Source organism: Brachionichthys hirsutus, chromosome 14, assembly GCF_040956055.1.
Source record: "Brachionichthys hirsutus isolate HB-005 chromosome 14, CSIRO-AGI_Bhir_v1, whole genome shotgun sequence".
Classification (NCBI taxonomy): domain Eukaryota; kingdom Metazoa; phylum Chordata; class Actinopteri; order Lophiiformes; family Brachionichthyidae; genus Brachionichthys; species Brachionichthys hirsutus.
In genome coordinates, this window is record NC_090910.1 from 10,128,215 (window position 1) to 10,152,633 (window position 24,419).

General features: G+C 44.3%; 2 protein-coding genes across 2 annotated transcripts; one reads left to right on the plus strand and one right to left on the minus strand.

Annotated features, from left to right (window-relative positions):
* Positions 1 to 2,640: 2,640 nt before the first annotated feature.
* Positions 2,641 to 19,252, minus strand: myom1b (myomesin 1b). Its single transcript, XM_068747771.1, has 37 exons — positions 19,092 to 19,252; positions 17,695 to 17,829; positions 17,413 to 17,575; positions 16,636 to 16,793; positions 16,365 to 16,457; positions 15,427 to 15,515; positions 15,148 to 15,189; positions 14,123 to 14,284; positions 13,789 to 13,950; positions 12,681 to 12,822; positions 12,345 to 12,544; positions 12,219 to 12,272; positions 12,014 to 12,138; positions 11,755 to 11,938; positions 11,480 to 11,654; positions 11,275 to 11,396; positions 9,126 to 9,533; positions 7,919 to 8,115; positions 7,687 to 7,813; positions 7,396 to 7,580; positions 7,199 to 7,313; positions 6,963 to 7,119; positions 6,772 to 6,878; positions 6,632 to 6,676; positions 6,410 to 6,546; positions 6,175 to 6,319; positions 5,780 to 5,839; positions 5,614 to 5,681; positions 5,423 to 5,536; positions 5,266 to 5,353; positions 5,144 to 5,182; positions 4,944 to 5,049; positions 4,301 to 4,464; positions 4,078 to 4,114; positions 3,946 to 3,968; positions 3,522 to 3,577; positions 2,641 to 3,402 (listed from the first exon to the last, which is right to left on the minus strand). Exons 1-37 carry the CDS (start codon positions 19,250 to 19,252, stop codon positions 3,142 to 3,144), a joined length of 4,806 nt encoding a protein of 1,601 aa, XP_068603872.1. The 3' UTR covers positions 2,641 to 3,141.
* A 1,995-nt stretch (positions 19,253 to 21,247) lies between these two features.
* myl12.1 (myosin, light chain 12, genome duplicate 1) lies at positions 21,248 to 24,206 on the plus strand. Its single transcript, XM_068748117.1, has 4 exons — positions 21,248 to 21,361; positions 23,038 to 23,237; positions 23,358 to 23,519; positions 23,665 to 24,206. Exons 2-4 carry the CDS (start codon positions 23,054 to 23,056, stop codon positions 23,835 to 23,837), a joined length of 519 nt encoding a protein of 172 aa, XP_068604218.1. The 5' UTR covers positions 21,248 to 21,361; positions 23,038 to 23,053; the 3' UTR covers positions 23,838 to 24,206.
* Positions 24,207 to 24,419: the final 213 nt, after the last annotated feature.

Genomic DNA, 24,419 nt, shown 5'->3' on the forward strand with positions numbered 1-24,419 from the left:
CGTCAATGTTCAAGGGGTGGGATTTCACTCACTTTTCCGCACTACTCAAAGCCCTACCAACTCTTATGGGCGTGGTCTATAGCTGTGTATCGAATATCCACCGCTTGATATTCAGAGTCCGGAAGCTGGATATTCGGCTACTGTGTGATATTTGAGTTATACAAACACAAATGCTGCACAAGCATTTTAGTTTCCGTATCCGTTACATACGTTGTGGGTAATCACACACGGATTAATCACACAAAAAGGCAGCACACATTGTAACAGATACACGGTGGTGGGCCATAACGGCCCATCCCAGGAAGGGTGTTGACACATCATAAAGATCACTGCCAGGTAGAACATTCGGGACTCTCCTCTATAGAGTCTCTCTTTCTCTCTCTCTCTCTCTCTCTCTCTCTCTCTCTCTCTCTCTCTCTCAACCAGCCGGTCTGACAGATGGCCGTCCACCATGAGCCAAGGTTCTGTCCAAGGGTTTCTGCCCGTTAAAGGGAAGTTTTTCCTTGCCTCCGTTGCCAAAGTGCTTGCTCTTGTGGGTCAAGTTGGGTTCTGTCTTTTCCTGCAGGTATTTTTTCCCTGCTAATCCTATAAAGTGCCTTGAGATGACATTCTGTTGTCACCTGGCGCTATATAAATAAAATGGAATTTTATACATTTTATAATCCTGACTCATTACTGAATAAACACCTCCACAATAATAAAATAACCGAGGGAAAAAGGAGAATCACAACAATCCGCCTAGTTTGGATTCAGCAGATCAGACTATTATCATAGTATTTCACAATATCATTAATTTTTAATGAATTTGATTTAATCAAAAGATTTAGGTGCTAGAAATTCAGCCTTGTGTATAATTATTACTGTGTTTTTGTAGAATGAATAATGGATGTAATGAACACTGATTCCATAAACATCAGTCAATAAGGGGACTCTACAGATGAAAACTAGCCTTCTGAGTAATTCTGGCTTTTTTTTAACCATGTGTTTTATGAAATTGCAGAAAACAGCAGTTAAGTCACATGATCAGCAGATTTTACAGATGGAGAACCTCAGGTTTGATGTCTGAATATTAATGCCGGAAAAAATATTGCATAAACGCAAACATCTTTAATATTGAGGGTTTTTTTGTGTGCGTGTATGCCTTTTGTCCCAAGCATTTTAATACTTAAAAAAAACAACGACTATCTGAAACAAAGCGAAATGTTTTGTCTTTACGGACTACGGAGTCCCACCAACTATTGAGCGTCTCACCCCTCTGTAAGACTTGACATTAGAGAGTGATGCAAATGTACAGGCTAAACCGTCTGGTGCATTTGCTAATAAATTATTAGGCCATTTCATTCAAACATATTCTTTATTCAAGATACACAAACGTCCATATCAAAGGCTGCAAACTGTAACAACAGTGGTCTGTGAAGTCTTACAAATGCATGACATAAAAAAGAAAGTAACGCTCCCAAAGGTACAGTAACCTACTAAAAAATGTGGAATATAATAATCAGTAAACCTTACTATAATATAACTAGAAATACATCAGTCATGTATGCTCTTAAATCTCTTCTTTAGATTCCAGGTGTTTTTTTCAGCCACTGGTTATGGCTGCAGGTTGCCCGGAGGTTTCTGATTGGCCAGAAATCAAAGGTTGTCCAACACCATCTTCTTCTTCTGCATCTTCCTTTTGTTCCGAATCTGAAGCTTTGGGCTCTGCGTCATCCTCAAATGCCACCTTCTCATCATCTTTCCGCCCTTGACATTCATTATTATCACCAACTCTTTCCACGGAAGCCATTTTAGTTGCGGATTCTAAAGGAGAAGGATCCATTTACGCAACATTTCACGTGGACACATGACAAAATTGATCGATCTCAGTCCTCTCACCGTTTCGTTTTCCCTTTCTTGTTCCAGTGACAGAGGTTTTCATCCTTTCCTTTGGAGTATTTGGACCAAACACCACGTTTCCCTCAGCATCCGTCCAATATGATGTCACCCCGAGGTCGGGCGTTCCCTCTGTGACCTCCAGCTGAGAGGAGAGACGCTGCAGTTAGATCCCCGTTTTCCAAAAGCACTGCTCATTCAAATATGTCCGCTACTTACCGAGGGACGTTCAAGGAGGCCAAAGGTGAGTGAAATCTATTCTCACCGGATATAAATCATTTTAATTCCATTGGGTTGAATCAAATTCAGATTTTTGTATTTGTATCTGGACTTTTAAAGCCCTTTAATGAACATGGCGTCTTGATTTGTTTTTTAAATCTTATTTTCTGGGTCATGCGCTGGACATTTTGACCACTTGGTGACTTCAAATCAATTCAAGCAGCTCATAATAAAACTATCCGCAGCATTCGGATGCTTTTTAACGGTATGATTGCAGGGGATGTCCAAAAAACGAGGAGACTTTTACTCCTTTTGCGCTCCATCTAACGGCGAGATTTTCCCAGAACATCAATAATCAAGCACAACGTGGTGAGGGGGGGGGGGGGGGGGGGGGGGTTGGTCTCCATGCTGGTGGTTGGTCTTCAGGAAGTCCGAGTGCACGGAAATCAGGACTGGGGAGTTGGGGGGGGGGGGCAGGCTGAAAATACAGTGAACAGTGAATGGCGGATGGTTCAAAACGAGACTGAGGAGACACAAAAGAGGAAGTGAGGGAGAACATGCTTGTTTATTAGTCTTGTCCAGAAACAGGGTAAGAGGAAGTAAATCAAGAATAAATAAGTGATTTAAACAGTCTTTATCACAGTGTCAATGTTATCGTCATGGTAAAAGGAGGCATCGTAATCATTAATGGATGGGCTGCAAGGGGGGGGCATCATGGCCAACAGTACAGACAGGATTTACTACAAACAGGGAGACAGTGGAAGCGACCAAATGTCAAATCTGATGAAAAGGTATACATTAAATTGTTTCTGCTGACAAACGCGTGAATAAATCTAAAGTTGTTAAATGATTATTATGGTTGGCAGTAAAGCGTGCATTTCTGGTAGCAAATGGGATAAAACATGTAAAAACTGTCAAACACTTCAGTTCAAATTCAGCACCCTTTGACGTAATATTCCACATTGACCACCCGACACATCCTCAAAGCTTTTTTCTTCTTTAGTTGCTTCTCATTTGTACATATTTACGACAAGATTCGGACCGCTTTTACTTTTTCTTGCCGCCCGCCTCTTCGGGGATGAAGACACTTACGGTGAAGTCCCCGCTCTCCGTGCCGTACTTGTTCTTCACCAGGATGCTGTACTTGCCGGTGTCCGATGTGTTCACGCCTGTGATGGTGAAGCTGGCGAACTTGCCCGACTCAAACTTGAGGATGCAGTGTTCATCGGATGTGATCTCCCGCTCGTTCTTCAGCCAGGTGACCTCCGGCACGGGGTCGCCAGAAATGTTGCAGGTGAGATTGAGGGCCTGGAAAGAGGACAGACAGGCCAACGTGCACCCCAAATAATCAAGTAAGACGCTGCCGACATTGAAGAGACGCCCGGTATATTCTCCACTATCTGTCAGAGTCAGTTAAAACACTTTACCTTGCCCTCCTGAATAGTGACCACGTCAGGCAGGCCTCCTGCGACACGTGCACGACCTGAAAGAAAAGCAAGGTTATACACTTTTCACCGCATTCATTTTCCAGACAGTTTATCTGAGAGCAGATCCCAGCCGTCTACGGCGAGAGGCGGAGTACACCCTGGACAAGCCGCCAGTTCATTGATCGACAATCACACTCACACCAATTTAGGGTAACCAATTCAGCTCAGTTGCATCTTTTTGCTGGTGTGAGGAAACCGGAGAGAACCCACGCAGACACGAGGAGAACGTACAAACTCCTCACAAGTAGAATTTGAACCTCCGACCTTCTTGCTGTGAGGCAACAGCGCTAACCACGATGCCACCGTGCTGCCAAAGCCTTACAAAAACAAACAACAACAATATATGTACAATTCCTGCACTTACTTCTTTCTGCAATAGCAGCGGCTCTGTCGGGAGAGAAAAAGAAAAATGATGATAATGATTAATTAATCTTGTTATGATTGTGGATATAAAAAAATCAATAATATCATCAGTAGGAAATAAATGGTATCTTACTTGAGTCTCTGGAATTCTGCAAACGCATCGTCAAATGCTGAAAAAATAAAAATAAAAAAGGTAAAATACGAATCTGGTTTGAGTCACACGAGTAATCCTGTTTGTGTTGGAAGACATTAAACGCAAAAGAAGAAATCTGAGTCCTGAAAATTCATTAGAAATCCTCAGGAGGCAGAACCACAAACAAAACAGGCAACATTTAAAAACCAGTGACAACAGATACCTTGACCAGACAGCTCCACAGTCCTCCTCAGGCCACCTTTCCCATCGTTGAACTCTATGGCATATACGCCCATGTCTTTCTCTGTGGGCTCTGTGATCTGCAGCCACAGCTGATCTCCCACCACGCCGCTCTTTATACGGTCAGAGAAGGCGATGGCCGAGTTCCTGTCAGAGCGACGTGGAAACAAGCAGAAGCATTTTAATAGCATCCGTCCTGTAAGGAACGAGAAAAGCACCTCCAGCCCTCCTATATTGTGATTTACACCAAAACTTATTGTCCGATATTTATTTTAATATCTCGATCATATCCGCAATCCTAATCTGATCCGGATGAAATTCGGTGGTGAGATAGAAGCCCCCACCCTACATGACTGTGTCAAATTCCTTAAACATTGGTCAATAATCAACCGAGATATTTAGAAACAGAATTTTGACCCTCCATATACGGCAATGCTAATAAAAATTTCAAAATGATCCAGAATCCAGGATCTCTTCTGGATCAGCACTAAAATTAGATCATCCTGTTAACATTCCCAACATTTCCTAAAAATTTCATTCCAGCAGCATTCCAGATTCCAGCAGTTAGAATGGCTGCACCTTTGACACTATGTTTGCACGAGTCGCAACGAAGGCGCAGAACGTACTTGTAGTGCCAGGTCACTTGGAGTAAGTCGTTGTAGTAGCTGACAAAGGTGTAGAGTCGGATGCCCCGTTCTGTGCTGGTGATCTTCAGCGGAGTGGACGAATTAGCTGCAATGATATTCATTCGAGGTAAAATCTAGCACGGATCTTTTTGGGGGGGAATTATATTATCTGGTGACAAAAAAAAAGTGTGTCTTCTTACCGATGTAGCTGAAAACTTCATTCATCAAGTCTTTGAAACCTAGTAGAGAATGAATGCATTGATACGTTTGCGTTTCTCAGGAGATGATTGGTCGTCTCCGTTTGGGATGCCGGGCTGCATACCTTGATCCGTCAGATTCAATCTGGATGTGTCTTTCCCTCTGTCATCCTTCAGGACAACTTCATACACACCAGAATCCTTCTTGGAAATCTGATAAGGAACAGAAATGTCAGGCATACAGATATCCAGACTCAATTTAATTTTCTTTATATACTTAACCTGAGCAATTTCCAGTTTCAGGACTCCCTCTGTGAAGCCGAGATGCTCGTCTGCTTTGATCTCGTGCCCGTCCTTGTACCACAGCGCTGACGTCTCCTTCTTCATGTTGCCAACCTGAAACATGGATGTGCAATGAGAAGAATGGAGGACCTAGAGGAGTGCGACATGAGAAACCCTCCCAGCCATCTCACCTTGCATTTCAGCCTGACGCAGCATTCTGGCGTCACCTCATAGCCCAAATACTCAATGAAGTGAGGTCCTGCAACAAATATAAAAAAATAAGAACACGTAATGCAAAATCAATCAACTTTCTGCTTCTGCCTCACATTTGAAAACGTAATTTCGTGTGTGTCCTACCTTGCTTTCTGAACCATTCTTTCCTCTGGAACTCTGATTCCTTCTGCAGGTCCTTGAATACTGCAGATATGAAGATTTTACTTTGTTAAGCACTTAAAGTCACTTTAAATACCTTTTTAAACAGTAGACTCAGTCCAGTCATTTTAAAGATCAGGCCAATCCTGTTTTAGACACTAGTCATCATAAAAAAGCATCTTTATTTGCAATATAAATTCAGGAAAGGATTTTGTTGCGGTAAATGTTCCTACAGTAAATGAAAAAGTACAATAAGACACATTGAAAAAATAAAAAGAGCTCTATAAAACTTGGTTTTCATGAAGTATTCTCTGCAGGTTCGAGCCTTTTAAACAGAGTTGGCTCTGGAGTCCACTTTAATCGCATTTGAATGAACATACCATCTCCTATCAGTACCAAACTGGACTGATTGGTGGCTTTCCCATCCTGCAACCGGAAGGTAAAGGTGCCCTCGTCTTCTGGGGTCAGAGACTCCATGATCATCTCTATCACCCCCGTGTTCTTGTCAAAATTCATCTTGTATTTCTGAAAACCCAAAGACACCTTTTGAAGACGGAAAACGACACCAAAGAATGCAATTCCCAGATTTTTTGTGAATCTCTATGCCACACCGACCTCGTTCTGAGAGAGAACGTTATCATTGAAGACGTAATCCACTTTAGCGTTAGCTGAGATCCTGTCCGCCTGCAGCCAGAAACGAACTTTACCCTTCTCCAAAAGCTCCACGGCCAACTCTGACTTCAGCGGAATAACTAGGACGAAGAGGAAAGATGAAGAACCAGCTCATGAAACAGTCTAAATTAAAGGGGACGGACGTGGCAATGCTGGGAGGCTCACTGGGAAATTTGTGCTCATGACTGATGACCAGAAGCTTCTTCAACTCTGACAAAGATAGGAGAATAGAAATATTAAAGAGAGGTTAAAATAAATTAATAATAGTAATCAAGTAACCCTAAACCCATGTGGACTTAACCCACCATCTTCAGAGAGATCATAGCTGGATGAAGCACCGTCAGTGTGGGTGACGAGACATGAGTAAATGCCAACGTCCTCCTCTCCAGGGGAACTGAACGCAGCTTTGGACCTTCAGGGGTAAAGCATTAAAGGAGTAATAAATAAAGAGAGAGTGTGTAATGGAGAGGATCAAAGATTCTCATCCTCGGCTCACTTGTTTCCCTTCGTCTCCATGGTTACCCGGGACGAGTCCGTTATCTCCTCGTAATTCTTGGACCAAACAAATTTGGAGTCGGGGTTGGTGTCGCAGCATTCAAAGTTCAGGGCGATGACGCCGTCGTCGTCAACATCCACGACTATCTCCTTGGTGCCTGAAACCCAGAGAGGCCACATCCTGTAACAATCAGCTCGCAAAGCCACGTCGTCGTCAGCGGCTGATCTTCTCCTCACCCGGTTTGGTCACAGCTGCAACCGGCTCTGTCACGTCTGAGGTTTGCCCGACGCCGGCCTGGTTCTGAGCGCGCACACGGAACACGTACGACTCTGCTTCCCGCAGATTCTCAATCTGCAAAAAAAAAAAAAGGTTACCGGTTTACTCCTCGTGCTCAAATTAAAAACGACAAGTACTCCGCCTGATGAATGGCGACCTTGAGATACGTCTTCTCTGCCGCCTTTTTGTTGACTCCTCTCCACGCTTCCTCTGGCGCCTCCGCCTCCTTCATGTCGACGTAAAATCCGTTGACCGGGTCACGGCCCTGGTAGACCGGCGGCCTCCATAGCAACACCAGAGAGCTGCCTCGCACCTCTCTTATCCGGAGATCATGAGGAGGTCCTGTGGTTCAAAATGGACAGGAAGGAGATGTACCAACGCATCAGAAGAGCAAGCAGCAGTAGGTCTTAGCATCCTATCCCATCTTAGCTCATCTAATCTGATCAACCTGGCACGGCAATGGTCCACTCCTCGCACAGGAAGACATCGCTGGGCATTGAAGGGATGCCCACTCCGGCCATGTTGGCTGCCCGCACCTGGAACTGGTATTTCCTGTTCTCCTTCAGGTTAGACACCTGCAGGTTAAGGAACATAGCATAGCCTTGGTCTTGAACTCGTCTGTCGGGTTTCTTCAAATCAACGGAACCTTCTGGATTGGGCTGAGTTCGACGTGGACTCGCCTTGTAGGCCCTCTCGCTGATGGACCTGATGTTGGCCTCGTGCCACTTCCCCGGGGCACCGTCGACGACCTCACGGTAATCCACGAAGTAGCCAGCAATGTCAGCGCCACCTACGGAAGTGGGCTGCTTCCAGGCCAGCACCATAGAGTCGCGCTCGCACTCCAGGACGCTGATGCCATAGGGCGGGGCAGGGGAGGCTAAAACAACAAATGTGAATTGGCATCATAACGTCACGGTCGGGGAACCAGGAGAAGTAATTAGGATCTAATTTAAAATCTCAGGCCAGATTAATGGATCTATAATTGTTGTTCTTATATGTACAGAAATATCATGATTCTACAGACCCTTTTGGGTCTCTAGCTTCTGTTTCTAGCAGGTGATTGGTTGCATTACAACGCACCTTCTTTCCCCTGTCATTGAAATGAATTTAATCTTCTGGATTATGTGTAAATTTAAAGACTGTAGCAGATTAATGTCTGCTATAAACAAGGATTATCGTCCCTCTAACTCGGTTGCACCTTTGTACAGCGTCTGTAAGAAGCGTTTGGGTGTTTCAATAGTTTTGAAATGGCTCAAACCAAGCTTTTATCCTGACTCAGTCCAAAGTTTACCTTTTACCTTTAGACTGACTGCTGGCGGCTGGTCCCTCCCCTGGTTCCAGACCAATTCACCAAAAAAATGACAAACCACTCCTTGGCACTGATTAGTTGAATATTCCATCAAATTTGTGGTAAGGAAATTGATTGATTTCGAGTCATCATAAGCACAATGCTGATGAATAAACCCATTGTGCACAGATACGCTGCCCTTCTTTAGGGCTGGGCAGTTCGTCGAAGTGTGTTAAAGTGTGACTGGCACTGAACCACCATGTGAAGAGGCTGTGGGGGGAAGTGTAGGCCAGCAAAACCAATGACAAGCGTGACAGTGCCGCGTTAAAGAATGGCCATATTCTACAGGGACTTACCTTAAAGAGAAGACAGCCAATGGAGAGATGGATCATTGTATGTGTAACGCTTATAGAATGTTTTTACAAAGGAAATATATTTACTTCAAAGTACAATATAGGTGGGGGAAATTGATTTGTCTTCTTTTAGAGGCAAAAAAAAAAAAAAAAAAAAGACTTCCGTCTCAGACCAGTGCTCACCTGCCGACTCGCTGCTGGGCCTCGCGGCGTCCCGATTAGCTGAAGCACCTACAGAGAACTTACGTGCCTGTTTGGGTTCAGGCTGATCGACCGTCTCTACAGCCTGATCCTGAACCCCTGCGTGGGCTGGATAAGACTGTGCACTTTTGTCAGTAAGTGATCCAGAAACTGATCCAGAGTCTGACACAGACTCTGAGACCAGGTCTTTTGCCAGGTCGGGGGCCCAGGACACACTGCCTCTCTTGCCTGCCTTGCTCTTCCCCTCCACGGGGGGTTTGTGGCCTGAATCTGCAGGCCTGGCCCCCTCCCTGGCGTCAGTGTCAGCTCGAGATTTATTGCACTTTTGCATAGTGTCAGGGGGGGACTGGACAGTTTCATGCGTGCCCGCCCAGCGTGGCCCGTGCTCGGTTAGTTGGCCCACTTTACCCCCCGGCCCCATCTCCGGCAACACACCATGAGGAATGCCGCCCCCTACAGGAGTTGGCAAAGAAAAGCAAAAAAAACAAAAAACAGGCTGAATATCCATCTTAAGTATAGTGAGAGAGCAAAAATAGAAAGCAAAAATAGAAAAGCACACTAAGCAGTATTCACAACATCATCTAATCATTAAATAGTAGAATGTCCTCATCTGACAGGGAGTGAGAAATGAAGACAAGAGTGACATCCATGCGAGAAGGTGAGTCGGCTTTTATTTTCTATGACGAGAGCATGCAGGTGAAGTAGAACAGCCAATGGCTGTGGATGTGCTGGCTTTGCACCCGCGCTTAATGAAGAGCGCTGCTTCAGGAACAATGCCAAAGGACATAATCGCCGCTTCGTTTAAAAGAATTGAGTAGACGTCTGATTGTTACTGATAATTGGATATTGGTGGCTGACTTGCCTCTTTCATTCTCCATAATTTACCATCTAGAAATTTAGACTAGGCGTGTAAAGGGAATGTGATATAAAGGGAAAAACTGAGCATGAAACTCCAGGTGAGCTACAGCACGAGATCCAAAGGCTGATATAGTTGTGTTAGTTGTGATGCAGAGTTAAGGGCACACGTGCAACGCGTGGAGATCTGACAGGAATCTGTCCCTGCAGCTGGACTGGGTTCAAATCAATATGATTATTTATCAGCTTTTACTGGCATTACATCCTGATGAGATGAAGATTTAGTTGCTTTGCAGATGTTTATGGAAATATTTAAATTATTATTGCAGAAACTGTTTGTGGTTTCACTAATTGATGTGGTTAATACAAAACTACAATAATGCATACAAGTTGTGTTGAAATATTATTAAGTAATTCTGTGTAGTTTTAACATTTTATGATATTTTGTACTATGTAATCTGCAAATACTTCTGTTCTTTTACTCGTGTGATATATTACCATCTGGTGTTTTTACTTCCACTAAACCAAAAGGTCTGTCTTAACTGCTATTTTAAGCCTTTAAACTCATTTTAATCTACTGAAATTATAGGACGTTCTCATTGTGCATTAAACCTAAATCGGTCCCTTATCAGTTTCACTCGTATTACACCATGGGACAAGATGAAGATGGTTCACACCATTCGAAAAACATTTTTTTTAACCTGTTGTAGGTCAATCTGCGTGTGCATGAATGAGTTTGTGTTTTCATCTAACCATTAAACTCCAGTAATACTGCGATATTAGCTGTTAGGAGTTAGGATAGGAGAGAAACCCAGTGCAGTTTAGGGTACCGATGGAGCGATGAGAGGTCTACGTTGGTACCTTCAGCACCACGTGGGGGGGTTGCCGACACGTCTCGTGCCCAGGATGGGTGAGAGAAAAAGGGGAATGGGGGGGGGGGGGGGGAGGCATGTGACACTGGGCTGGTTTGTAACGACCGCTGAATTGGATCGCTCTGACCCAAATTAGAGGAAGTCTACAAGTCCGGACCCTGAGCCCGCAAAAATAAAATAAAAAAATGGTGGGGTAGGGTGGATGCGGCTGAAGAGGGAGGAAGGCAGGTGGGTCAAAAAAAAAAAAAAAATAGTACAAAGTCACGTGAAAGGGTGACAGAGTGGAACCAGGGTGGAGGAGGTGTGGGCGTCAAGACAACAGTGGGATCCCACAAGGTAAAATAACGAGAAAGTACCAGTTCTACCATCTTACACAAAATACACTAACATTTGCATTTGTATATATCAAGTGCCATATATTTGTAAATGCAAGGTATAACATCAATGTCAGTATTAGCTTCGCTCACCTATAGCAGCCTTCACCTCAACAGGCTCCGACTCCGGGGAGAACTGGCTGATCCCTGCCGCGTTCACTGCCCTCGCCCTGAACACGTACTTCTCTCCTGTCGTCAGACCGTGGCAGATGAACCTGGAGGCGAGCCGGAAAAAGCACGTCGATAAGAAGAGAAGCCCACAAATTTCTTTTGAGAAGGAAAGAGAGGACGTTTTTACCTTGTGACATTAACAGGTTTGTTGTTGCACGGCTCCCACGCGTTGCTGCCCACGATGCTGCCCTCGATGTAGTATCCCACCAACTCCTTGGCGTCCTGGGATGCCTCCCAAGACACGACAACTGACGTGTCTGTGTTTCTGGTTGGGACAACCTTCCTCGGGGCAGATGGGATATCTGTGGAGCAGAAAGGTTAGTTTTTTTGTTTTGTTTTTTTTATCTGAGAATGTAAAGGTGCTGCTGCTCTGGTGCATGCTTCTGTTTGGTTCTCTCTGACCAAGCTTATCGCCAACGGTGGTGGCCTCGGTTGGGTCGGACGGCTCGCCGACCCCGGCGGCGTTGCAGCAGCGGACGCGGAAGCTGTAGGAATTCCCCTCGGCGAGGTCGAACAGGGCAAAGCGAGGAGACTTAACCGGGATCTCTGTGTTCACCCTCTGCCAGGTGTCCGTGCCAGAGACACACTGACAAAACAAAGGACGGGACGTCAGTGAGTGGGATTCACATTCATGCAATCGTGTGTCGTCAGCTAAATGTACCTTTTCCACATAGTACATGACACCTTCGAGGCCTTTCCCCGCAGGCGGCTTCCAGCTGAGCACCACGTAGTTCTTGGTGGCCTCTGTCACCTGCAGCTCGAGCGGTCTCCCTGGAACGATGCCCTCTGATGGCCAGAGAACAAAGAATGAAGTCCCTAAACGCCTCGCTGGTATAAATCGTGGGCGGATGAATTCGATTTTCTACCTGCAGGCTCCTCCTCTGTGACAATGATCTGTCCGGTCCAGGGAGCAGACGTACCTGACGGGATGACAATATGAGGAATCTAATTGGGAGTGTTTCTTTTTCACGTTTGTAGAAGACCACTCGTACCCCTCTTGCGGGCGCGATCAGCCGGGTCCATGGCCGCCGCCGGCTCAGAGACACGAGACGGATGGCTCATGCCGCTCTTGTTGACGGCACGCACCCGGAAGGCGTAAGAGCGACCCTCCACCAGGCCAGTAGCAGGGAAACGGGCAAACTTAACTGGAGTCTCATTGCACTGGATCCAGTGGGAAGTTCCGACCTCACATCTGCACACATTTTAAGAGTCTAGATGGTGTGAGGACCCTTCATACAAGACTCTAATTATTTTTACATTGAATCAGTCGCTGTGAGACAGATGATGGGTGAGTTAGAATAGCAACACACAGCAACGTAACGTCTGACCTGTCCACAAAGTAGCCCGAGATGGAGCTGCCGCCATCGACCGCCGGCTGCTTCCAGGTGACGATGATGTAATCCTTATTGGCATCCAGGCAACGCACATCCAGAGGGGAAGCGGGAGCGCCTTCAACCTCAGCATCCGCATCTAATGCGAACAGTAACAGCAGCAGGACTGTCAGGATAAACGCTCCAGCATAAATCTAGATTCACCTTTGAACCAAAGGCGTTCGCTGTGGAATCGGGTGTGTCTGCCTTCGTTAGGCTGAGCTGTGCTTTTTGCTGTGTTGCTGCAGGCCAGGAATGTTTCTGGTCCTCGAGTCCAACACAAGGCAAGAGCACTTAACACCGCAGTAGCTACTGCTTAATTAGCAGTAGCCCAAAAGTGACAGAGGATAAGAGAGGTGAGGCTTCAAGAAAAATGAGGGCAGCTACTGCAGCAATATCAGCAGCAGGATCAGACCATGTGCATTAAAAAAGCACAGCCCCTTTGTTGTTATTTATAGAATTGATCTGCACTCCCGGCCAGAATTGTTCCGTAACTGAGCTCTGAGAATAGAACAACCGCAGCCAGGATCATAGAACATTTTGTTGTGGAAACTGTACCTGGCATTTCCTTTGCAGGGCAACCCTGAGGGGTAATAATAGGGGCAACAAAGGGGTCTAAGCTGAAGCTCTAAGGGTCAGATTGTCTCTGGAGGCAAGAAAGAAAATCTTCCCTGTCTAAACAGATGCCAAGCAGTTGGTGTTTTTTTTTTTAAAGAGATATCCTATTTAAAGCCACTCACTCGCTTTTAAAGGCTTTGACTACTCAATGGAGGTTTTGTCATCGGTTGCCAGAGGACCTGCTGCTGCAGCTTCAACCTTGACCGGTGACATGTTGCATTAAAATTGTGCTGGCAAGGAGTACAATGCATAAACTCTCCGGGGAGAAATCTTAGAAGCATGACAATTTTCTCGAATCAAAAGTTGAAGGACTTTTTTATGAAATATGCAAAAGATAAAATTGAACAATGGTCAGCATGAACAGAAAATGCACCAAAGAAATAGAGACTAAATGTTAGGTCTTTACACTATTTACGCCGTCATCTAACTTCAGGGAAGGCGTGCCCACCTCTGACAAACACGTAGGCCGAGTAGGTTTCATATCCAGACTTGGTGGCGACACGCAGGGTGTAGAGTCCCTCGTCCTCCTTGTTGAGGTGCGTGAGCGTCAAAGTGGCTCGGTCTCCACTCCAGTGTATGTTGTTCCATTTGGAAGGAGACAGCAGAACATCTGGGGGGGGGACACAGAAAGTGTAATGCTTTAAAAACATCCGAAAAACATCCGAAAAACATTAGAAAAGCGCTATATAAATAAAATGTATTATTATTATTATTATTATTATTATATATATTATATATTATTATTATACAGTTATTGTGATAATCCAGATTAATCTGCGCACCGTCTCTGTACCACTGGATCTCCGGCTGGTAGCGGTGTAAAGCCGGGTAAATGACCACGGTACATCCGAGACTCATGGTCTCGCCCTCTCGTCCAAACGACACGCCGAACTTGTCGACAATGTGAGTCTGGAAGGTGATGCCGTACTCAGACACTGGGCCACCTGCAGATAAACACGAGACAGCAAAGTCAAGAATTTATTGTGTAGATAGCAGAGTGGAACGGTGAAGCGGCAGAAAATGACCACGTAGAAAAAAAACATGTTCCAGCTAGATGGAAGAAGACAGAGACGAGGGTGAAAAGAGGGACGTACTATGGGAATTATGAGGACTTGAGATCGTGCATTAAGCAGTGAAGCACAACAGACGTGTTTAATAATTAGTTTGAAACACAATTAGGATCTTTATTCACACATTTTTAACCATTTGAAATGAACGGAGGATTACATTTTGGATCCCTAAAAATACATCAACAATGTAGTTTATTTACTAGCTCTGTTATGGCAACACAATGAAATGGATGTAAAATTAAATCAAGGCACATATAAGGAAAATGCATCATTGTTCTGACACACAGGAAGCCGGAATGAAAAAGCTGTGCCTTTTCCAAGATTAAATGCTTCAAGGAAGCAACGACACCTAGAAGGCTCTAGAGTGGGCATGCGTGGAAACGATCAATGTGGTGAGTGGAAACACCCAGTTCACCAAAGCCGATTCTTGTGACCCGGTTACCTCCAGTGCTGGTCCCTGCGTTGTCATGGCAACATCAAGAAAAAAAATCAATGTCAGCGCAGTAGCGTCCACAGTCTCAACAACCCACCACGTATCCCACTTAGTCAAGTACGACAAGCTATCCGTATCCCAGTGTGAGTTAATGGTATAAAGCGCATCGACATCGATAAAGATGCATTATTTCAGAAATAAACCACCTGCTGATCTTTGTCGCACAACTGATCGGCTCTGTGAAGCATTTTAAACTCTTTGTTTGCTTTAAAGCCAAGCACTGACGGTGTAAATTCACACTCACATCTGGGAGCTGGGAGGAACTCGTCCACTTCACCTTTGAACCCTGTAAGAGAAACACTTTCTGTGAATCAGTGGCATTAAATTCCACGTTTTTCAGACCTCACATTTGAATGTTGCTTCATTATTATGACGAAAAGGTAAAGGAAACAATGATCAGAGTGACGGCGATGATTTTACAGTGATTTTCTTCCCATTTTAAATAAATTGTGAGGTCATAAATGTGGCTTTTGAGAGTTTGTGTATCAGGATGCGATGCTTCTTGAGACTTGGTGAAACCCACTCTTGACAACGACGGAGGCAAAGGCAGACAGCTCTCCCTCGCAGTTCATGGCGGAGGCGTGATACTGCGCCGTGTCTTCAAAATCACATCTGAAAGAAGAGATCGTGTCCATCAACTCTTAAGGTTTCCACACATACAGCGTCCCCCACGCCCCCCACCTCGACCTCTGCCCTCTCAAACATGAAAATCACACCAGCTCTGTGAGCCGGTGATTGTAAATGTTCCATAACGCCCGACTAAAAATACTCTGAGGAATAAATAGACACTGTGAGTGATGTCATCTGCAGCAGGTGGTGGGACTCGCTGCACGTATCTGAAACTGGAGTTAGATATTCCATTTTAATGTGGATTTATTTGTCTGTATGAGTTGTGGATGCTTGAAATGATCAGGCGTTGGTATTTCTGGCAGTCTGTGAGGGCCAAAATAAAGTAGAATCCAGTATGAGTGGATTTACTATAAAAATGACTGGCAAAAAAATATGTTTCTGGAAAAAAAAAAACTTATTTTTTGTGATGACTGCATGAATGCATCCCATTGAATGTGAATCGGAACCACCTATTCGGGCATAACTGGATAATTTCTGAGATATTCTTGTTTAATTTCAAATTATATTTTACAAGTGGATCTTCTGATGATGGATCAGAACCCAGCTAATCACATGTAAACATGCTTACATTTGCTACTTGATAACTTTGCTGAGAGGTTTGCTAAATTCTAACGAGTAAAATATCAAACCTTCCTTCCAGAAACACAATTGTGGACATTATTCTAACCTTCTCTGCTTTGCTATAGTCTATGGCTTGTTTTTATATTCTTACTGGCATTAAACTCAACTAAAACGACAACATTTCTGGACAAAAGCTATAAAAAAGAATTCCTCTGGATCTAAAGATTCCATTGAAGGTGATAATCCCGTCATTCCATTGGAAACACTAACCTGTTAATCTCCAGTGAGTGCAGGTTGTATCTGCTGTCGAGTTTATACTTGCCAGGGTTGGCAAGATGGTCAATCGGCACATTGTTTTTGTACCTTGTAGTGGGAGGCAGAAGGAAAAAAAATGAAATAAGACCGACTAGAGGACACAAAGGATGAAGCAAGAGGAAAATAGTCAAGTCATGGGAGCGTGATGGAGCCCGGAGGGATAAAAAGGATGTTGAGGGGACAGACATGTAGTCACGTTTTGGGGGATGCGGCCTGTGTGACCTACCAGACGACCCGCGGGTCGGGCCAGCCGGTGACGGTGCAATGCAGTCGCACACACTGCTTCTCCCACACGGTGTGGGAGCGTGGCTTGATCACGAACTCTGGGGGATGCATCAGGCTGTCTTCGTTCATGCGCTTAAAGTGTCGCCCGTGTTCATGGATCTACAAGTAGAGCAACACTTGAGCGCCGAGTCACTCAGGACGTCCAGAAATAGTTCAACCAAAAGAGAAAAAAGTTTCAGATGCTTCCCTTAAATTCACAATGCATGGCTGAAACGATGCAAAGCTTCTACATACACAAGCTGAGCAATGGCCGGCACATCTTTGTTTTACGCATGCGAGATTGATGCACTTTCCAATGCTGCACGCGTTATGAGTGTGTAGCTACTAGCTCTATGAATAGCAATGAAGCCCCGTCTCGTTGTGCAAACAGGAAGTCAACACTTAATGTAAAGACACCGCCGGGACACTCAGGAATCTGTCGCCCGGTCAAAGGCTTTCTGGCAGAGCAGAGAGACGATAGCCGAGGCCTTTATGGCACTCAGTGAACCGTTGGACGCCGCTTCCCACTATCACCCAGCAATATGAATAATTTCATAGTGTAAGGATTTATCACTTAGTCACCGGCACGTCTACTGAAGTACCACAGCTACAATGAAAATATCTCTAATAGCATTAGATAATCTAACGAAAGACAGGATGTGATGTCATGAAAACCAACCAATTTGCACGTCAGCTACAAATACTGTAGAACCCCCCCCCCCCCCCCCCCCCCACTGACCCTTTTATTCAGAGAGATGCGTTCGGCAGACTCGCGCACGGCTTTCTTCCTGCTGAGCTGCACTGACCGCTCCGTCTCCAGGCAACCGGTGAACAAATCCCTGCGTGCCGTGCACGCAGGAGTGTCCCGCACCCGGGCTTCCTCTGCAGCCAAGACCTCTTGACTAGAGGTTTGTAGAGCAGAGCCAGAGGATGGATGTGGGGGGGGGGGAGTGAGGCCTGTTATTGAAACTGCAATAACTGAAACATTAGCTCCAGATTTATATGACAAAGACTTCATTACCTGCCGGGGAAGAGAGGCACTACATAGCCGATGATTTGGTTCTCTTTATCCACGGCCAAGTAAGTCGGCTTGGCTCGCTTTGGCAACGGGCTCAGTCTGCTTGCCTCCAGCCCAGAACATGAAGCTAGATTAAGTCTGGGACATGAGGACACCGTCAGCCTGGCGTAAGTAATAGCACAACATCCGGAGGGGGGGGGGGGGGGGGGGGGTGTCAAGGCGAGGGAGGATGAGTTGTAAATTAATGCTCATTGTGATCGATGGTTTAGTCTTGAATATTTAGCATTTTATGCCTCTGCAATAAGGGAAACTGGGACGAAGGACAATATAAACACTGCTGAGGCGCATTCAAATACTACTAACACACACACAAAACACCTTTTCTGTGATATAGAAGGATTTTAACTCACAGCAGAGCCACAAACTACTTGGACCCTAATCCTTGTACGCCGCACACAGTAACATAGAGTCACGTAAGTGAGCCGGAGAGTTGGTTGGGGTGGGGGGGGGCTCTGGGTATGAGATAACCAAAACCTGATAAGGAGGCAGGGGCAAGAGGGGTGACAGGGTAACTGCCCTCATTTTTTTCCTTCTATCTGCGCAGGTGGCTTTAAGCTTTGATTTACATTCCCCTGACTTTACAGAATCGGGGCTGCAGCAAAACTCCCATTAAAGTCGATTATCACTGAAATCCACCGAAGGGTAGAACATCCAGCGCTCCCGATTTGACATGATGTCAGCATTCCAGCCGCCTGGGCCAGTGAAACCTTCACTCATCATTGCATCATACGTATATGTTCTCCCCAGCGCAGAAGTGAAGCAAAGGCAAAGACCAGGAGCTGTTATTAAAACCTAAACCCTCTTCACACCCATTAGAACAGTTTATCTAAAGATTTGCCTGCGAGAGAAAAAGATAACTTCACCATTAATTGCACGTTCCGTTATTCCCCTTTACTGCCGGTAGCAAATTGGGGAATCTGCTATGGAACTAAACTATTCAGTCGGCACCATATACAATAAGTCAGACATGGCGTGGCTTTCAGCTGTGCAAAACACAATTTCAGTTCTTTAGAAATGGCTGCTTTAGAGGTGAGAGCTTGGCAGCATGCATAAACGCTATTCGGGCTTCTCCGAGCACGCATGCAGTGAGCTTCATGCAGCATCCAAAGCTGTTTTTTAATCGGTGAAGAGGTCCTCGGGTGTTTTGCGAGGGTCGATCAGCGTGAAAGAGAACTGGTTAGCGAGACAGATGATCCCAGCGCTGCGACAGGGAGGTGACCCAGCAAAGGTGATGGAGGTGAACTCGATCAGTTGGGGTGGCTGATGGCGTTAAGGGAAGCAACAAGCCTTTCCTGTGACAAAGATTTGACGGCGTATATGATCCTCTGCCTCCTCCTTACCCTCTGCTCCTGCTGGTAGCAGAGGTGCTGGTGCCAGCAGTGCAGCTGCTGCTGCTGCTGCTGGACTGGTACTGGTCCATTACGGACCTGGTCTCCTTGCTGCGGTAGCCACGGTCATAGTGGCGGTGGTTCTTCTGATAGAACGGTATAGATCCAGGCATGCTGCAGGCCTCTCCTGGTTACAAGGCCTGAGTTTCCGTGCTTCTTGCTGCCTATCTGTTCGTCTGCTTGGTCAGTTAGTGTTCAAGACCAGGTGGATTATCTCTGACAATATACAGCAGTTTCATTGTGAACGTCAGGGACTTGCTGAGACCGGTCATTTGGTTGTTTCAACATGCCAGGCATGCTTTCATTTACTTCGACATGTTCTGTACTTGTTGAACATGGATAATTAATGTCAAAAGATGAAGACAAAAAAAAATAGCAACTGTCTCGAACCAAAAGAAAAATCATAGCATCATGCCAAAATGAGTAAAAAGAGCAAAAACTTATTATTAAATTGCTCTAAATTGAAAAGAACAAGAAATGTATTTTAGCCATTGTAAAAATCTTCAAATTTGAATACTTAAAATCAGAAAGAGAAACATGAAGTAGCTATTAAAGCATGCTTTAATAAACACGTATGACAGTTACAACCTGTTTCATATGCAACTTACCCTCGACACGAAGCCTCAAATTCCAATCTTCTAATGGAAAAGATGAACTCCACACTGAAAGCTCGATATCCCAGCCGGACCTGCAGGTAGGTGCGTTCGAGGCTGCGGGCCACACAACAAAAATAATATCGGCCCTTGCTGGAGTGTCCAAGCAGCAGTCGCAGCCTTTTATGGTGACGGCGGAGATAAATATAGCTGAGAGCAGAGTGTGTGTGTGTGTGTGGGGGGGGGTCAACACATTTATGGTTGCAGGTCTCCACCGATGTGCATTACAGACTGACATGCAGGTAAAACCACACAGGTGGACGTTTGTGGGGTTTGTCCAAATTCTCTACCTGTTGTTTGATCTTTTTATGTCTCCATCTCACACCTGTTATAAGATTCACAACATGAATCTCTGTTTTTGGTGTGTATTGTATTTATGAATAAACATGCATACTTTTGTTTTGCTTCTCTACAGAAGCAAATTTACCATTTATTAATATTATAATAATAGTAGACGAATATAACATGTCATCTATTATTTCAATTTTAAAAAAGCATCTCGATGAGCCTCGATTTATTTACATTTATAATGCGAATAATTGTACAAATGTTACATACAGTACTTTACTTGCTAACTTTAAGACAACTGCGTCCTTGTTAATCTGAATCTTTTGTCTTTACCACAGCGGTCTCAGCTGTGATCATTGCTAACTTTAGCCTGCATACAAGAGATACCAGTTATATCGCTGTGCCACTCTGGCTTTCATTCTCACTCTCATTTGTGGAAGAGCATAAACGGGTCCTGTCTACACCTCAGAGCATAAACAGCTATCAAAAGCAAAGGGAAAAACTATTTCAGGAATCAGAATATCCCCCAAAAAACGGAATTATAATTCCTGCTGTAGCTAATTGGTGTGACATGCGTGTCAAAAATAAGTCATTAAAAGGGATTTACTGAAAATGTGGACGAATGATCTTTTTTAGTTTATTTTCTTTCAATTAATTGATTCAAAGTGAAGTCTCAAAGGGGTTCAAGTTTCTTTGAACAATATTAAAACATGTCAGAAGCTTTAAAAAACCACAAATGACATTGTTTTGAGAGGTGAAGGTATTTGAGAACTCCAAACTACCCCAGTAAGTAATTTGCATGTGATTTGCATAATCTACACCATATTGAGTCCAATTAAATGACATTTTTACATTTATGTACACGTTTAAACTTTGTTTTTTATGAATTACCCAACAAGTCGGATTTGTATTCTGTCTTGCCTTAAAAGGGCATATCCAGGAATGTCAAACGCCAGCGAGGGAGTGTTTGCGAAAGGTACATTTTACACCATCGGGGATGTTAAAATACGTTTCATATTTAATTCCAGGCAATGACAAGATGTTATATAGAGCTTTCAAACGGTTGGTAAATTTATCTCTGCATTATCTTATAGAATCACTGAATAAAATTGTCGTTCAATCCTTTTTAATGATTTCACGCTTGCGGGCCACCCCTCTTTTCCTCAGTTGGTTTGTTCCAAAATGCCCCACGGAAACGAGCATTATTACCAGGAAGTGAAGGGCGGTGGTTGAAAAAGGGAGCAGCGGTGGGCTAGCTGACGGGTGTCTGGTTGTTGTCAGGTAAGAAATTCATTTAAATTTGCTCTTCTATCTCTTCCAGTTAGCTGCGTCGTAAATGCTTTGTCTTAAGGGTACCGTAAAAGTGTTAGATATTTACGACGTAGGTGAACCACACGGTAGAGCCATTTTGAGTGTTCGGTTGATAGCTTGAAAACATGGCTAATTCATAGCTGTTCGAGCAATGACTCCGCATCTAATGCGATCTTTAAACGTTCGGTACTTGTTGTAAGCTCTAGGTAAGAAGATGACGTTTTTTACCGGAACATTATTGGCATTATTTGTAACGTCATAATTGTGTTTAATACGTTTGAAGCTAGGCCTCAATCCACTAAAACCGCGCACCTACTTACTATTGCCTCTTGAGTTAAAATTATTAAATTGACGTAAAAAATTTTTTTTAATACATGACGTTTCAACTTGCGCTTTTTGAAATTTTACCGACGCAAGTAAACGTTTTGATATGTGTTCTCTCTGCGTTTACGCTTTTCAGTATTTTAGATGCTGCAAATGATCTCGAGATGGTAAAGTTCACATTTAGAATTCAGAAATAAAACTTGCAGACAGAGATTAGTAAAACACATTGATCTTCGATGGCGCCTGTCTAATTATCAACCTACAGAGATGAGACTCATTCCCATTTATAGCTCAGTGAGGGTCACCACACCGGGGAGAGAATTAAAATACCATCCCACTGAGTTCCAGGCACAAATGACTAAATCGTATTTTGAGTAGTGATATGGTCTACTTTACCTTTGGTCAGATTTTGTCCCGTTTCAGGGGCCAGTTACTCTTTTGTCTTATCAGGTCTACACTGGGTCGATGTGTCCATATTGTTGTGCTGTCTCATGGTGCCAAAGATGGGACCCTCTTGTCATTAACAGTGAAAGGGGATGCAGATTTCTACTGTCACCTATACCCATTGTTGTATGCACTGACTTTTCATATTTTTTTTCATGATTAAAAAGTTGATGTATTGCTGTCACAGTTCTTGGCTACAGTGTAGCATGACAGTATTCGCTCTTCGCAAGTGTAAACTCAAATCAGTAATGCGTTGGTACATGTTATGTGTGTGTGCACCCTACCTACATAAGTAGAATTATCTCATTGGCTCCTGTTTGCCCTATTAAGACTGAAGGATTATCCTTTTTATAGTCTGCGTGCCGATGTATTATTGAGCAACGTAATTAACTCCAGCTTCCCTCGGGCACATTAAGGACCGCCCAGTGCTCCTCAGGGATGGGTCAAAAGCAGGAGCCAAATTTCATGGCGTACATGTTCTACGTATAATTGTACGCAGCAAGAAAGCTTCTTAATTGTAAAACTGTTTGAGTGGTTGCTGAAAACGGACCGTTTCAGATTGTGTTCAGCCTGGAGGGCGTACATCGTCTACTCGGCCACACTGAAGGGATTACAGCACTTAAGGTCTTACGTGTGTTTGCAAACATGGCGTGCAGCCAAATAGGCAGATAATGCTAATTGGATAAATCCTTTATCTTTGACGTACAGCAAATATTTTAGAAATTTGAGTTAAAGTATACTGCATTAATGATAGAAACATTACTAGTGTGGAATTTGTCTGGTCTGGTCCAGCGATGGCCTTCATGTCAAACTGGTTAAAACATGTTTTTGGCACATTAACCCTAACGTGTATAAATGTGTTTTTTTTTTCTCTACAGTTATAAAACAGTCAAAATGTCGAGCAAAAAAGCAAAGGGAAAGGCCGCAAAGAAGCGCCCTCACCGCGCCACCTCCAATGTCTTCGCCATGTTTGACCAGTCTCAGATTCAGGAGTTCAAGGAAGCCTTCAACATGATCGACCAGAATCGTGATGGGTTTGTGGAAAAAGAGGATCTTCACGACATGCTTGCCTCGCTCGGTGAGTTTTAAAAAGCTAATCTCTCTCCGTTCAGTAAGATTCATCCGTGTACTTCACTTGCTTGATTTGCACAAATGCTGCAAAGTAGTGATGTGATTGAAAGCCTGTCTCTTCATACAGGAAAAAATCCCACCGACGCCTACCTGGACACCATGATGAGCGAGGCTCCCGGGCCCATTAACTTCACCATGTTCCTCACCATGTTTGGAGAGAAGCTCAACGGCACAGACCCCGAGGACGTCATCAGGAATGCGTTTGCTTGCTTTGATGAGGAGGGGACAGGTGAGTTCTGACATGAGCATTCTGCGTTGCTCTATGGAGCTCTGGTCGATCCAAAATTGTTTAATTGACCACAAAATTAATATTATTTTTATTCAATAAAACATGTTGATTTATAGTTTTCTTTCTTTTTTTTTCTTCCCATCAGGTTTCATCCAGGAAGATTATTTCCGGGAGCTTCTCACAACGATGGGCGATCGGTTTACGGATGAGGAGGTGGATGAGCTCTTCAGGGAGGCCCCCATTGACAAGAAGAACAACTTCAACTACGTGGAGTTCACACGCATCCTAAAGCACGGTGCCAAGGATAAGGACGATTAAAGAGCCATTCCGTTGCGTCCCTCTTCACCCTCTTTGCCTCTTCCGTCAGCTAGATCACCGCGCTGCATGGCTCAGCTCGCCCATATAAACAAACCAAAGCAATAAAATCTATTTGCTGTGAACTTCCATTATTGCCAAATGTACACATCGCTAATGAAAAGAAAATTCAGTTGTCAAATGGTGGGGGGGGGGGGGGGTCTGTCATATAAACCTTTGAAGCTCTACATTATAGGTCTTTACAATTCATTGGGTTTAATGACATTTTTACATTTTATAATAGAAACTTTTTAAATAAAGCCCTTTATAAAGTTGTACTTCACTGCTTTCCTTCCATAAATGACAACTGAAATAAATGTTGCTTAATTCTGTCTTTTTTTTTCCGCCCGTCTGTTTGGCATATCTGAAATTCTTAAGCATCAAACTTCCTCCTCAGGTGCTTTTCAAGACCCGACAAGTCAGTTCTCCGTGTCGCGCTTGACTCATTCGACATGCACCGGCTAGCGAGAGCGGAATTATTTTTGGGGGGAAGGGAAAATGCTTGAACATACTCGTAGACAAACCGTGTTAGTGCAGTGAAATGTT

Excerpts from the sequence above, each read along its gene's own strand:
- myom1b (XM_068747771.1), bottom strand. The coding sequence starts at position 19,252 with ATGCCTGGATCTATACCGTTCTATCAGAAGAACCACCGCCACTATGAC. Across the intron at positions 15,516-16,364 it reads CACTCACTGGAGATTAACAG|ATGTGATTTTGAAGACACGG; the intron begins GTTAGTGTTTCC and ends CTCTTCTTTCAG. Across the intron at positions 13,951-14,122 it reads GATCCAGTGGTACAGAGACG|ATGTTCTGCTGTCTCCTTCC; the intron begins GTGCGCAGATTA and ends TCCCCCCCCCAG.
- myl12.1 (XM_068748117.1), top strand. The coding sequence starts at position 23,054 with ATGTCGAGCAAAAAAGCAAAGGGAAAGGCCGCAAAGAAGCGCCCTCAC. Across the intron at positions 23,238-23,357 it reads CGACATGCTTGCCTCGCTCG|GAAAAAATCCCACCGACGCC; the intron begins GTGAGTTTTAAA and ends CTCTTCATACAG. Across the intron at positions 23,520-23,664 it reads CTTTGATGAGGAGGGGACAG|GTTTCATCCAGGAAGATTAT; the intron begins GTGAGTTCTGAC and ends TCTTCCCATCAG.